Source organism: Centruroides vittatus, unplaced genomic scaffold, assembly GCF_030686945.1.
Source record: "Centruroides vittatus isolate TY-2023 unplaced genomic scaffold, ASM3068694v2 contig_166, whole genome shotgun sequence".
Classification (NCBI taxonomy): Eukaryota; Metazoa; Arthropoda; class Arachnida; order Scorpiones; family Buthidae; genus Centruroides; species Centruroides vittatus.
This window is the reverse complement of record NW_027121006.1, coordinates 322909-336990: the sequence shown is the minus strand read 5'-3', so window position 1 is coordinate 336990 and position 14082 is coordinate 322909. Positions and strand designations below refer to the sequence as shown.

At 40.3% G+C, this 14082-nt stretch overlaps 1 protein-coding gene across 8 annotated transcripts in view; it reads left to right on the top strand.

Annotated features, from left to right (window-relative positions):
• Positions 1-13854, top strand: part of LOC136968917 (palmitoyltransferase ZDHHC9-like) — a 49334-nt gene extending 35480 nt beyond the window's left edge. Inside the window, exons 6-11 of one of the 8 annotated variants that reach the window (XR_010879725.1) lie at positions 1296-1398; positions 3439-3548; positions 10528-10621; positions 11524-11671; positions 12377-12633; positions 13396-13525. Coding sequence is in view for 7 of the 8 variants with exons in the window: in XM_067262983.1 (XP_067119084.1) it covers positions 1296-1398; positions 3439-3548; positions 10528-10621; positions 11524-11671; positions 13396-13838 (898 nt within the window). In the remaining variant the exon portion in view is untranslated. Of the gene's footprint in view, positions 1-1295; positions 1399-3438; positions 3549-10527; positions 10622-11523; positions 11672-12376; positions 12653-13395 lie in introns of those variants that run through there. The other 7 variants (XM_067262984.1, XM_067262983.1, XM_067262988.1 and 4 more) reach the window with 7 other exon arrangements.
• The last annotated feature ends 228 nt before the right edge of the window (positions 13855-14082 follow it).

The window sequence follows — 14082 nt, the reverse complement described above, 5'->3', positions numbered from 1 at the left end:
ATAAAAATGTTGTTATATTATAAATGTTTAATTATAGAATGGGCTAAGTGGAGGTTACCTGTAACCTACTGAAGGCTAATTGCTTTAAATAAAATAATAATAATATAAATTGGAAAAAATGTTGTTGTTGTTATTATTATTATTGTGCAGAAGTTTTGGGCTTTGAAGATGATTGAAGTATGGGAATTTATTAACCTAGAAGTGATTACAATGTCACATATAAGACACAGAACAATCTTTTTGTGTAAGTTGTATCTTATGTACGTACCATAAAATATGATAATTAAAGAAGTTTTTTTTAACATAAAACAAGAATTAAAATAAACAATGTCATATTGTTGATTGTTATTCATTTTTATTCCAAGTGAGATGTTATCATTGCACATAATTATGGATATCTCAATTCATTAAACATATATCTATCTGCTAACAGCTATTTTAGGGAGCTGTAATAGTTTATGTTAAAGAAAATCTTGACAATCAGTTATTAATCTGATAAAAGGCTTCATTAAGTTCAAAATCAATGGGATTCCTTTTTATTTTTACAAAATTTTAAATATTAATTTTTCTGTTTTTGTTTTTTTTATTTTTAATACCTTTTTTTGTATGTGTGTATATGTAATGTATATACTGTATATTCTCACGAATGTGGCTTATTATTATTAATTAAAATACAGTCGGCAAAGTTATTTTTTACTTTACATTTTTCAACGGATAAATCTTGAACATTCATAAAAAAAAATAGTAAATAAATAAAAACAAACTTACAGATAATTATATAAATCAGCTTAAAATTTTTTCAGATTTTTTTCAAAAAGGGAAACAACAGTATGAGCAATTTGTTTCAAATTATTAAAAAATCTCAAATGAAAATAGGTAAATAGGTAATGCCGTACTAAACCAAACCATTGCCGTAATTAATAGGGCTATCTTTTTTTTACAATTAATAATTAGAATTTAAGTAATTTGGGATGTTTTTATATAATTTTTTTTTCATAAATAATGTATAATTTATGTATTTTTGAATAATTTGGAACCTGCTATTCAAACTATTGTTTCTCTTCATGAAAAACAATCTGAGAAAAGTTGAGAAATCTTAATCAAGAATTTAATAGCTGATTTGTATAAATTATCTGTAAATTTATTTTTATTTGTATTTTATGAATGTTTTGCTGAATCTATTTTAATAGTAAGAAACCGAGTGAATATTTGTGAGAATTGGAACTGTCTGTTACAACAAATTATTTGTAGAATGTACTGTATTTTATAATGTATGATTTTTGAATAAATTTCAGTTTGATAGAAGGAATTATATGCTTCTTTTCACTGTGGTCTGTATTTGGCCTGGCAGGATTTCACACTTACCTCACGACATCTAATCAAACGACAAATGAAGATGTAAGTTCTAGAAGTGTAATGATTATTTTGTTGTTTACTATTATTTATATGAATTATTAGATAAAATATTTATACTGTTACGTCTAAAATCTGGAATTTAGCATTCTTTCTAAATGATTTCGGCCATTTTGCAAGTTGTATGTATTCTGTTTGTTGGCTACCCCTAAGGTCCGTAATCGGTACTTCGAATATTCCCGCTGTGTATGTTGGATCTACGTGTTGTTTATCGTTTCTTAATAGACTAAGTGGTTGGATTTCTTCCAAAGTGTGCTCTTCTCCTTGTGGCCAGTGTAGTTTCTTGATGGATGGTTTGTAAGTGCCCATTTAGCTTCGACCCTAAAATTAGTGGTGCTTTTCTTGGGTGGTGTTATGATTACTATATTTGTTGATTAGCAATTCTATTGTCTTACGTTGGTAACCATGCTTTTTGCAATATTTATTATATAATTTAATTTCTTTTACCTGTGTAACATGTTTGGGCAGTGGGAATGGGTCCCTTTGATTAGTGCCACAAATCCCACCGTCTTGAAATGGCGAGGGTTGTGTGACATTTTATGTATGAAGATTGGCCAGAAGCTAGGTTTCAAAAATATATTTTATTTATAAATTAGAAATATATTGCTGATGTTAGAATCATATGTTAATAATTATAGAAATATTCATTCACTTATAGAAATACTGTGGAACCTTGCTTAACGAGCACCTCACACAACGAGTATTTCGCATAACGAGCTAAACAAATTGTAAAAAATTTGCCTCGCTTAACGAGCGATGTTCTGAGTGACGAGGAGAGGGGAAATCCCAATCGTGCACATGGGGCATGCTCCATCAGTCTGTGTTTAGCACTTGTTCTGCTAGCATCTTAGTGTCACTTGTGATCACACATTTTTCCAAACTTGTGTTCAAACATATTACTTATAAACATAGCCTGTTATATAATGAACACGCCAAACGATATGCCAAATTCTTGGGTCATTAAATTTAATGACCGATTCCAAATTAAATTTTAGAAATGTCCAAATTAAAAATTAACTATTTATAATTATTAAATTTAATACAAGATGGAAACATAACTGCCTACATCTAGTAAAATTAATTAATTTCTAATATTTAATTATAGCCTTTACATAACCCAAGAATTTGGCATATCGTTTGGAGTGTTTATCGAACATATTAGCTGTGATTTTTTTTTTGTTTCTGCAAATCGAATTCTCATTCCAGGATGGTTCATGCTGCACTAGATGAAAAGATGACGATGATTCACACTCCTTAACAGTGTATATTGTACAATTTTTTTTGAATAAATGTTATACCTAAAACATTTGAGCATTTTTTTGGCATGGAATGCATTATTGTATTTTACATTAATTTCTATGGGAAAAATTGTTTCGCTTAATGAGTGTTTTGCATTACGAGTAAGACTCCAACAAATTATGCTCGTTAAGCGAGTTTCCACTGTATTTAGATTGTTATGAAATATAATTGTCTAACATCAAAATATTAGTGTGTTAGAAATAGATGACAAATGACGCCCTTATTTTTTATGTATTGAATTTATCTTCAGAGGTCGTAAAAATATACACACTAGTAATAAAATAATTAGCATAACAACTTTTAAGGCTGTAGTATGACTTCCACTAGACTTTGCTGTGACTATTGCATTCCTCTTTCAATTGTTCATGGCTCCCTTCTTCATTTATTACATCCTTTGGTCTCCCTTTGGTTCTCTGTAATCTCCAGGGGGGTTCCCTCAGTCTACATTGAGAATGGCTACTCCAAAGAAATGATTCCCAAATTAAAATGCATCTGTAACATGTACACCTTTATTTTAAAAATGATTGTTGAACTACACTGCTACACAAACAGTTCTAGATTGCAAAAAAATGAATTATTCTGTGAACCCAAATAATTGGGTGAACAAGTGTTACTGATTTCATATATTTGCTCTGAAGAACATATTGTTAAAGTAGATATTTAAAAGTTTTTTTAATATATGGATAGTAATTAGAATGTAATTAATAAAACAATATAATTTTTCAGATAAAGGGTTCATTTACTTCTAAAAATGGGCAACATAAAGTTAATCCATATAGTAGAGGATCGATATGTGGAAACTGCTTGGCTGTTTTATGCACTTCAGGTCCTCCAAGGTATGAATGTTCATTAATTTTTAAATAATATAGTCTTGTAAATATGATACTTATGTGATTTAGAAGTTTGTTACTATGAAAAAATTATTTTTTATACAGTGGGTGATCGGTTAACGAACAAATCGAATAACAAACACTTTCGCGAAAAATTTTTGTGTTTGGACAACGAACACCTCACAGAACAAACACAAGAAGAAGCGATGTAAAATGATGAATACCGATTGGTCGTTTCTTTTTTCGGGCAATAATTCGAAACTTTTCGGAGTGCAGGAGACGTCGACGTCGACGCTCGACCCGGGTAGTATTCTTGATTGGATAGTATTCCTTCAAACTATGAAACTCTCCCTTGTAATTCCGGCTTTTTATTTGTCCAACAGAAACAATTCTTTTATAGTATTTGCGAGACTCTTGGGTGGGCACTCGTTAAGTTTAGCGTCGGTTTTTATTTGTCGACGAAATTACATGTTCCGATATAGCAGGACAAAACAGAGATAAAGACATTGCTTTTGCAAGGAAGAGAGAGTTCACATTGTCGTAATTACCTGGAGTAATAGAGAGTCGTTGATAAACGTGATAATCGTCCTTGTAGAGAGGTACGCACACACGAGTTCTGCTCACCAGGGAAAGTTTGAAGACAGAAGATTTTCTTTCCATTATGGAAGTATGAATTGAGAAACTGAGGTCCCGAGGATCTGTAGCTGGCAAAGAGGATAATCCCTTACTAGAATCTCTTACCAGAGGCACTAATTATATTATTTCGTTATAGGAGGTAGTAATATTGTCCGTATTGCAGATGATTATATTCTGAATTGAAGACTACAATAATCCAAATGTAAGGTTTGTGTTAATTTATCAGTGGACGGACTGCCGGCGACCGACTTGGCCGGTTGTTAGTCGTCACATTAATTCTGCAAAATCGGGACAGCACGTCGGAAGGTCGCGGGAAAGCATCTCCTTCGATGCCGAGAACACGTAGGAAGAGATGCTCCCAGGTGTGAAAGTTAACAGATATCACTGCCAACAAAGTTATATTATTGAAAACGATAGTACCTTTGAGTTATTATTTAGTTTAAGCTGTTTAATTTGAAGTCCGGAGTCTCACAGTAGTTCTGATTAAAACATCCAAGTGTGCTGCCATAACTAGTAATCAGTATTGGCAAGTTGGTGGATTTCCACTAAATTTGGTAGAAATTTACAGTACAGTATTTTTGATGGGAAATTTTGGGGAACTGATTTTCATATTTTATTATACAGTATGTTTATAAGATACTGTGTCTTTTTTAAGCATCTTAAGGTGATGAGTCAAACAATCTGTAATGTAGTATCCAAGCTTGAGTGTTCAAACTCGATATCATGCAACATTTAATGGAAAGATATTCAAGTTTAGTGAAAACTGGAGTTTGAAAACTAGAGTGGTTGGTTTATCAAGATAGTACTGTATTGTACCTTCTGTTCTTTTCCAAAAAGTAAACTTTAAAAAATAATAAATTTAGACTATTTCTTTATCATGCTTTGAAATTCTAAAATTTAAAAATAAAATTATAACTTTTGCATTTTTTGCAACAGTTATAATTTTATTTCCAATAAAATGCAATGATTTATGGAGATAAATCAATTCCATTCACTTTCAAAATTCTACAGGGCATTTGGCAATGCCAAAGTGGAAGACATTATTTTGAAAATACAATCTATATTAATATTGTGTACTGTCTATCATAATGTAGATGAAAGGTATAAAAATCAGAACAGTATAAGCATATATACTGTACATGATAAAAGTACCAAAGCATATACTGTGTTGAGAGAGAAAATAAAATTATGATAAAAACAACAAAATGAAATCAGCAAATCACATAGAGTAACTCCAATAGCTTAAGTGTGCTTATGATGTTCTGCTGTACAATACATTAACTAACTTTTTAAGGGAAAATTAAAGTCCTATACCTACAATACCGTAAAAACTTTGTGACAAGTTTTTGGAAAGTGAAAACTTTTTAATAACAAAAACGTGCACATCAGTAAAGAAGAGTGGCGTGCCGTCGACGGAAGCTGTGAAAGCGTCGCTTCCCTTGTATTTTCTAAAATATAAATACAGGTACTGTACTCCTCACTTTACGACCTATCTGCTTAACGACCACTCGCACTTACGACCAATAGAGTTTCGACCTGCAAATCGGGGAATCCCCTTTCCCGGCTCGAGTGTCGGCCAGTGGCGAACGGTGACGTGCACACTAAGCGTACTATAATAGGCTAATAGCGTACTATAATAGTCTTTTTATGAATAAACTCGAAGTTTGTTGCATAATTTGTATAATTTTACAACGATCCTATATTTTCGGCACAAGCTCCTCGCTTATCGACCGATTCGCTTAACGACGTAGTCGTCGAAACGGATCTCGGTCGTAAAGCGAGGAGTACCTGTACATATCGTGCGATTATTTTCATATTTTAACTTTGAATTAATTAAAATTAATATTTTATTACAACTGCATTATGTATCTGATTACAAATTTCTATACTACGTGTGAAAAACAACGATAAGATTGCTATTGTATACTCTAATATAATTCGTATATGCATATTCCCAACGGAAGCGCCATATTGTCGAACAAGGGATAACTTCCACGGAAAAAATATTTGAATCGTGTAAAGCAGCCAGATTATATGCATTTGTGCACGTGCTTTACAGAGCACCAACCTCGCACGGTTTAGCCGGTGGACGCTACACACCAAAATATCATCATAACGCTTTCAATGATTCCATCCGGGGTCGGCACGACATCCCCATGGTCGAATGTCACCGCATGCCACCGGCAAAGAATATTTTTGACTTTTTAATCATCTTGGTCTGGTAAATTAAAATTTATTAAAGTTTGATTTATTTCTTTGATAATTAAAATTTATGTTTCTAAGCAGATGTTACTGCTTTATTCATATATTTTCTGAAAATGGCTTACTTCTCATATATTTTAATAAATATTATAAATTTTTAGATGAGTAAGAAAATTCAAATTGTCTGAGATTTAAGAATTTTTATTTGTTATTTACATTATTTTTATTGCAGTCTCAAATTAGTATTTGTGTCACAAAACTGAGTGAAAACTGAACTGTTTAGTTGTAGTAACTTGGAAGTCTTGGATTTTTAAATGGCATAACAGATCTTGTTTTATGCATGAGTTGTGCATCAGTGGATATGGTATGAAATGAAATTTGGTGTAAATAAATCTATGCTTCACCCCAAGTAGTCCCAGCTGATTGCCTAAACATTTATGCAACCAATTATAATTAACAAAAAAATATTAATTTAAACTAACAAAAAATTGCCAACTGGATTAAATTCACACACTGAATACTACAATCTTATAATATCTAGCATAAATTATTTTTCAAATGAATGTTTTTAAGCTAGTTTATACCTTTTTGTCAGGTCTAAACTTAAATGAAACAAAGGAAATGCAGCATTCAAAAGTGTTTAACTGAAGGATATTTGAATTAATCTAAATAAAAGAATGCAAAACACTTACACAGCCAAAAATTCAGTTTACGAAACAAAACGAAGGAGAAAAATTAACGTTTTCAATTGCCTTTAGCAATTTTCACCTTCAATTTGTTTCGTGAGCTGGATTTTTGGTTGTGTAAGTGTTTTGTATACTATTCGGTATCGGATGCATTTATTACTTAATAAAAGATTGCATACGACATAATGGACAAACTTAATGGAAAGTAAAAATAAATGAAATAAAATTTAAAAAAATATGCATACATCACAACATACTCATACTGACAAAATAATATCCAGATAAACATTAAAATGCAAATCATGTCTCAGTAAACAATCAGGCATCAAGACCAACACTACATTCCATACCACATGATTACATAAAGTAAGAAGTAAACCTTTTAACAAAAACGTGTACGTGGTGGAAACATGCTGCATTCCTCCTGTTGGTGATATGTGAATGGCCACTGAAATACGCAAGACTCGAAACATACGAGCACTTCGTTGAATTTTGCCAGTTGCCTTTCTAACTGGTCTTATAATTCTGGCTTTCTCCCATTTCACTGCATTACCATCATCCAAAGCAAAGGCCAATAGACCTCTTAGTGCATACGTCACATTTATGCTTTTTTAGTCTTGTCTCAAATGGTCGAGAATCATATTTGACATATCGCATACAAATGTTAAATTGGTTATCTCTGGCTGGAATCCGATAGACACCCAACTTGCGGTGTTCTTGTGTGAAGATTGTTCGATTGTTCTTTATCATTTTGTAATAAATTATATGTAGAAGGGTTTCTATGGCAGATCAGACAAACTTTTCTTTCTTTGAAAGCATCCTGGTAAATGCCATGCATGTTTTATTACGCTTCACGCCGTACAGCACGGCCGTCGTGTACATTCTATCCCTCGGTATCGAATGCTTTCCGATAAGATTATCGATAAGCTCGTCCCAGTACCGTTCCCTTTGGAGCTATACTTAATATATTTCTTCACACATTCCGTTCCAACCGCATTCGAAATTTCCTTCGAACCGTGCCCGAGGAAGACCCCGACGGGGTCGAAAACGTTAGCAGTTGTATAAATACGCATCGCTGGATTTTAAAGGTTTTTTTGATGCGAAGAAATATATTTCATCCAGTATATGTTAGGAAGTTCATTTGTTGTATACTTAATATATTTAAGACCTTTTAATTGATCCTTAATACTTGAGCAGTGTGAATACGTTCATACAATGAACATTCTAAAGGATTATATACAATTGGGTCATGTGAGTTAACAAGAATATACAGAGGACCGAATGCAGACTTTCTATATATGCTGATGTGAACCTGTATATCTCTAAATATAATGTCAGTGTCGAGAAGATTAACGTTAAGATTGCTTTTCTGCTCTAGTTTTAAATTTAGCCCAGACACTTTCGGTTTCCTTTACATTCCTGTTAGGGGGCACGAGTTATATTTTCAAAGAGCACGGCTATCTGGGCAAGCTTATTGATAATAAAATCATCATAATAAAAACTTATCCTTTTACATGTTATTAATCAGACTTAAATGTTATTAAATAACATTTAAGTCTGACGTTTCCGAATATAAAGAGGAAAAATGTTCGTCATATTGAGTGCACCGAGAAAAATACGTGAAAATCAGGCTATTTACCATAGCGAGTAGCATTTGATAGATCTCCATTTCAGAATGTGACTGTCAGATACCGAAGAAGCGGGACTTAAGACTTAGATTCAGTGGCAGTGTGGTTGCTTTTTGGAAGATCATACTAATGGGAAGCTGTTGCTTTTGTTTTTAATTCTCTGAACATAGTTGTGTATGATGATAAATATCAAGTCTTTTCTTAAATTTCATTGCACGAACCAGATTATTGTCATATTTGTAAAAGAAATGTGATGGTTTGCTCCTGCTAAAACGTTTTTATGGTGATTATTTGTGTAAAAGAAATTTTCAAGGTATTTAGTATCACGCATTTCTTTTTGATATTTTCTAGGGAGTTTCTTGGAGTTGTTGCTCTTCAATTTCATCCTCTCCCTCAGAATTTGAACAAATGAACTCCTCCTGATCATCTCTTTTAATATTGTTGTCTGCTCATCAATGAAATCCTCCATGTTCTACGTCCTCAAATCCTACACCAATACTTCTGGTCAGCTTTCTTTATTTTTGCATTGGTTTTTTCACTCCATACATATGGAATGGTTTGCAGTGCATCTGAAGTGATGCCCTTTATAGCCTCAGGCAGGGGTGGATGAGAGGGATGTGCAGGGCATGGCTGCACTCCCTTCTGGGGTTTTTTGCAGGACTTTTAAGGTATCTCGCCGGTTCGAACGGATGACGTTTACTCCTAAAAAAAGAATCATGGGTGGCACAAACGTCCTCCTCTAAATCCTTACCGCGTTTGCCAGCATTTTCACTCGTCGCTAGTTTATCACCTTTGAAGCCTGCAGTTTTTCCCCATTATCTACCCCGTCTTAAATTATGCATTGTTTTCTTCTATTTTTCGTACAGTCCAAGGAAAGATCTCTTACGCGCTCAGTCTCCAACCAGAGACATGGAAAATATTATTAATATTTCGAATTTTTAATTTCTTTTCACGTGGAACAAAATAGAGGCGACGGAAACCGTGGCTTTCTTCGTTTCATCCTCGGTAAGCTTAACTCAGTCGAGAAATTTGACGAAGCGGACACTTCGCCCATCGACTTCGAAATGGTCACTAGTAAATTTTCCCGGTGGTTCACCCGTACATTAAATAATTAATACTAAGGTTTTCTTTCTGGAATTCTTTTGCAGTGCATTAGCTCTTTCGGGCAGACAGGTAATAAACACACGGGGGTACACTCGTGCCTGCGTTCCTACTCTATTTTTAATTGGTTAATTCTCCGGGCCGACGTCTGTTCGTTCGTTTCCGCCAAAGACCCTTTGGCCGCATCTAATTCCGATTGTTCGCGCAACACACCTCCGGTTCCGATCTATTATTTCTGCCTTTAGCGACATCTCCGGCGGAACCAGATCTCCAACGCTTTCCGGGTGGCGTCCCGGGTAACGGGCACTTTTCTTAAAAAAGAAAAAATTGTTTCTTTTGCCTTAATTCCGACTCGGTTATCTTTTACTGGAACGAACGAACGATCCCTATGGCAGACTTTCCCACGTGCGCTTACGCGCCAATATCTTGGTCTCCGTGCACGAAGGCAACCACCCAGGCTCCGTCCCTCGGCATTCGTATATTAATTAATAGCCCTCGACCGAGACTCCCGTCTTTTGATTTTTCGCTACTTCCCGACGGGGAGACGGACAAAATTTAGCGAGAAAGATATTTCCTTCCTTCCGTTTGGCTTATTTTGTAATTATCCCTTAACGGAAAGAAAAGGTCGTCCCTTCTACATACAATGCACGGTCTTTTTTAATATTAAGTTAAGAGTTTTTAGCCGTATACGTACTGTACAGTACATATGCTAATAGGAAAACTTTTCCGCAGTCTGATAGACAGAAGAGGCATCATAACAGAAGAAACGGTTCTTCCCACCGACAACCACTGGAAAATATATTCCTCCCAGTCCAGAGTCTACGGGGTGAGTCTAAAGTCCCGTCCGCCCGAATAACGCGAAAACGTTTAAAATACTTTCTTGACAGGAAAAGGCATTCGTAGACGATAGAAAATTCCGCCCTTTAGTCGCTGCTAATAGGTTCCGGTTCAATCCGTTTCTCATTAAAACGTTATCGCCTTCCCTTCGGTTTTGGGTAAATTGCTAGAAAGAACCGATCTGTTAATTTCTCGGCCGGAAAAATATCGTCCCTTTGCCCTTTACCTGTCCGAATTCTCTCGGCCCCTCCTTTTTCTTGCCGCCCGGCGGCAATTCCTCGGTCTCTACCTCAAACCGGCGGGCGGCGGGTATCCCGCCGGTTACCTATTAATCTACGGGTAAATTTCCGTAATAAAGGGAATAGGGCATCGACCTCGGGCAACTTTTATTTCTTATTTGTAAAGGACGACTGGATAAAACGTTTTCTGTATTTATTAATAATTTCCTCCCGGGTCTTTTCTGGCCGATTTAAAACCGCGGCACAGCCCCAATCCGTTGCTCAAAAACGAATTCCCCGGCCGAATGGGTCCTTCGACCATTACCCGCTTGGCGCGTGGTTACAGCGGGTGGGACCTCCGTATTAACTCCGGTCCCTCCACCGTTAACCAGACCGAATAATTAACGGCAACGTAATGCCCGTTCCCAGTGAATAGAACGTAAATAGACTCCGAAGGGCCGCGAACCGGCGGGAAATGGTTTTCTTCCGGGTGGTACGGAATTAAGATAAAGCGGGCCGACGCGTCCGAGAAACGATACCGCACGGGTTTGGCCGGGACGGACGAAAGAAGTCGGGCTTCCGCGCCGACTTCTTTCGCCCCGGTGGCACGCGCGGCCTGGCTCCTAAGAAGACCGACGGACGGAACTCATCCGGTGATTTTTGTTTTTGCCAGCAGAGGGAGAACGGTCCGACTTCCGGCGCCGTCGTCGACCCGGACCCACCCGCCTCCGTCTTTCCTCCGGTGCGAAACGGCAGCGGACCGCCGACGGGCGAAGACCACGGGACGACGGACGGATACTACCGGATCTCCGACGCCCACGGTGAGTGACGGGGATGCCCCCTTTCGGAAGCTAAAATTTCTTTCCGCGCGCGCCGCGCCATTCCCCGTAATCTCTTCTCGGTAACGCCGATAAGTAACCCCCTCTTTTACCGGGAATTCCGCCTTCCCCTCTGGACCCACGCTATTCGGGCATTCTTGGCGCGTACGTAAACGGTGGGAAAGAGCGTGGCAGCGAGTTGGTCGGGTCCCGACGGTCTCCGTCGCCCGGAATCCCGTCCTTAATCCTCTTCGGCGGCGGGTAAAAAAGGGTTTTTGACCCGCACTGCCGAGGACGACGGAATTTACCATTTTCGGTCGAGGCCGTCAATGATCCGGATTTCATCTAATTTAATTTCCGGGTCGACTGCAACCTTTCCGGAATCAAATTACACACATCGTCCGATGCTCCGGGTAACGGGCAGGAGTTCGTCGGGAAAAAGGTAGCCGCCGACCGACGGTTTCGGTAATACGGGAAAACCAATTTTTCGTTTTTCAATCGTTCCCCTCCCCCGGCCGGTACCCGTGGAAATTCGGCAGGTAGTTCCACTCGATCCCGAACCCCCGAGCCTTTGGCGCGCCCGAGGAAACGGACTGCCATCTCTACACTTAATAATTTAAAAAGGGAATTTTTGCCGTCTCCCTCCGCGGGAAGACCCACTCGGCCCGGGCGGGCGGCCGCTAATTTTTGCTTTTCTTCGCTTTTCAGGAAAGAAAAAAGCCGAGCCCCGTCCCGGACGCCGCGGAGAAGAAACCGAAACGCCGTCGTCCCCCCTTCCGGCGGCCTCCGTCCCCCCGCCGCCGCCGCCGACAGATCGGAATCGGAAGACGGAGGGAGTCAACTGTCGCTGCTGAGGCAGAGCACCGTCTTGAAGACCCCGGCGGGAAGAAAGAAGAAGCGTCCTCCTCTTCGCTCGTCTTTCCGTTCTTTTGTATCATATTCGGATAGATTCCGGCTTCGACCGAGTAAATACACGCAATTTTATCTTCCTCGCTCCGTCCTCTCCTTCTCCACCCCCGGACTGCCGGCCCGCTCCCCCTCTCCCCGGATCGAGGTATCCTTTCTTTTTCCTCTTCCGCCAGCAAAATTTCCCCTCCTCCGGACCTCCCGACGAAAACGAGGCCGAAAGCGCCTTTCGCGGCGACGCGAAAAAGTACGAGGTGGACCCGAGAGCTTTCCGCGGTGAAAACGATTAAAGGTCGAATTTCCTCCGTTACGGAAGGCCGAAGCGGAAGTTTGTTCCCCCTGCATCGTCGCTTCCGGTAGAGGACCGGACGGCCCCGGACGGGCGTTTCTTTCCTCCGGAATTTCCGCCGGGCGTTCTTCCTCCTTCGGGTTCCGTCTTTTGCGCCGTGTCGACGCGGGTGCTCCGTCGGCCTCCGGCACCGGGTTCCGGACCAAACGGGTCGTTGCTAGGCGACCGCCCGCCGGGAGGAAACGGTCGGCTTTCTCGTCTCGCGGCGCCGGGAGATTCGACCGGTCGGCGGAAGGAGTCCGGGATTTTCCGGCTCCGGGCGCGGGAAAGGCCCGGAGCGCCCGGAAGGAGGGGGAGGAGGAGCGCGGATGGCGGTGGCGGCCGCCATAAAAACCGGATCCGGCGGAGGAGGCATCGGTAGATCACGGGCCGGACTCTCGTCGAACGGGATGGCGCCGCGGGTGTGGGTGAGTTGTTTCGGTCGCGGACCGTTGCCTGTCTCTTCCTCTGTCTGCCACTCTTTCTCTTGCAGGTTCTGCTGCTGTCCCTGGTGGCCTGGGCTGCGGCTCCGCCTCCCTCGGGCTTCGGACGCCCCGTCCGCCTACCTTCCGGACGCCGGACTCACTTCCAGACGGCCGGGCACCGGGGCCCCGGCAGCTACCGCTACGGATACGACACGGGCACCGGAGGGCCCGCCCAGCTGTTCCACCAGGAGGAGAGGACCTCGCGGGGGGAGGTGCGGGGCAGCTACGGATACCTGGACCGACCCGGCCTGTTTCGGGTGGTGCGCTACTCGGCCGACGGCCGCGGATTCCGAGTGCTGTCCGGGCCCTACCTGCTGACGGCCGAGATACCGGAGGAGGTCCCCTATCCTCCCTTCGTGGGTCCGCTGCCCCCTTTCCTCCGTCGGACCGTCCGCTCCCGGGACTAGAGTCTTCCGTCGAAGAAGAGGCGCCGTCGCTATTTAATAAATGACTTTTCCCGCCCCAAATTGCTGTACTTCTTCCGTCGCGACGCTCGGGCGGCCGCGACCCATTTTCGCGCGCCGGGTAAACCTCGCCGACGGACGTCGCGCCGTTCTTTTTCGGAAGGACAATGGAGTTTGCCTCGGACGCCGGGAATTCCCGCGCGCCGATAAGTAACGGTTTCGGCGGAAGAGGACTTTTCCTACGGAAGCGAGTTTTTAATCCGGCCGCGGATCAGCCGACGAACGGGCCGA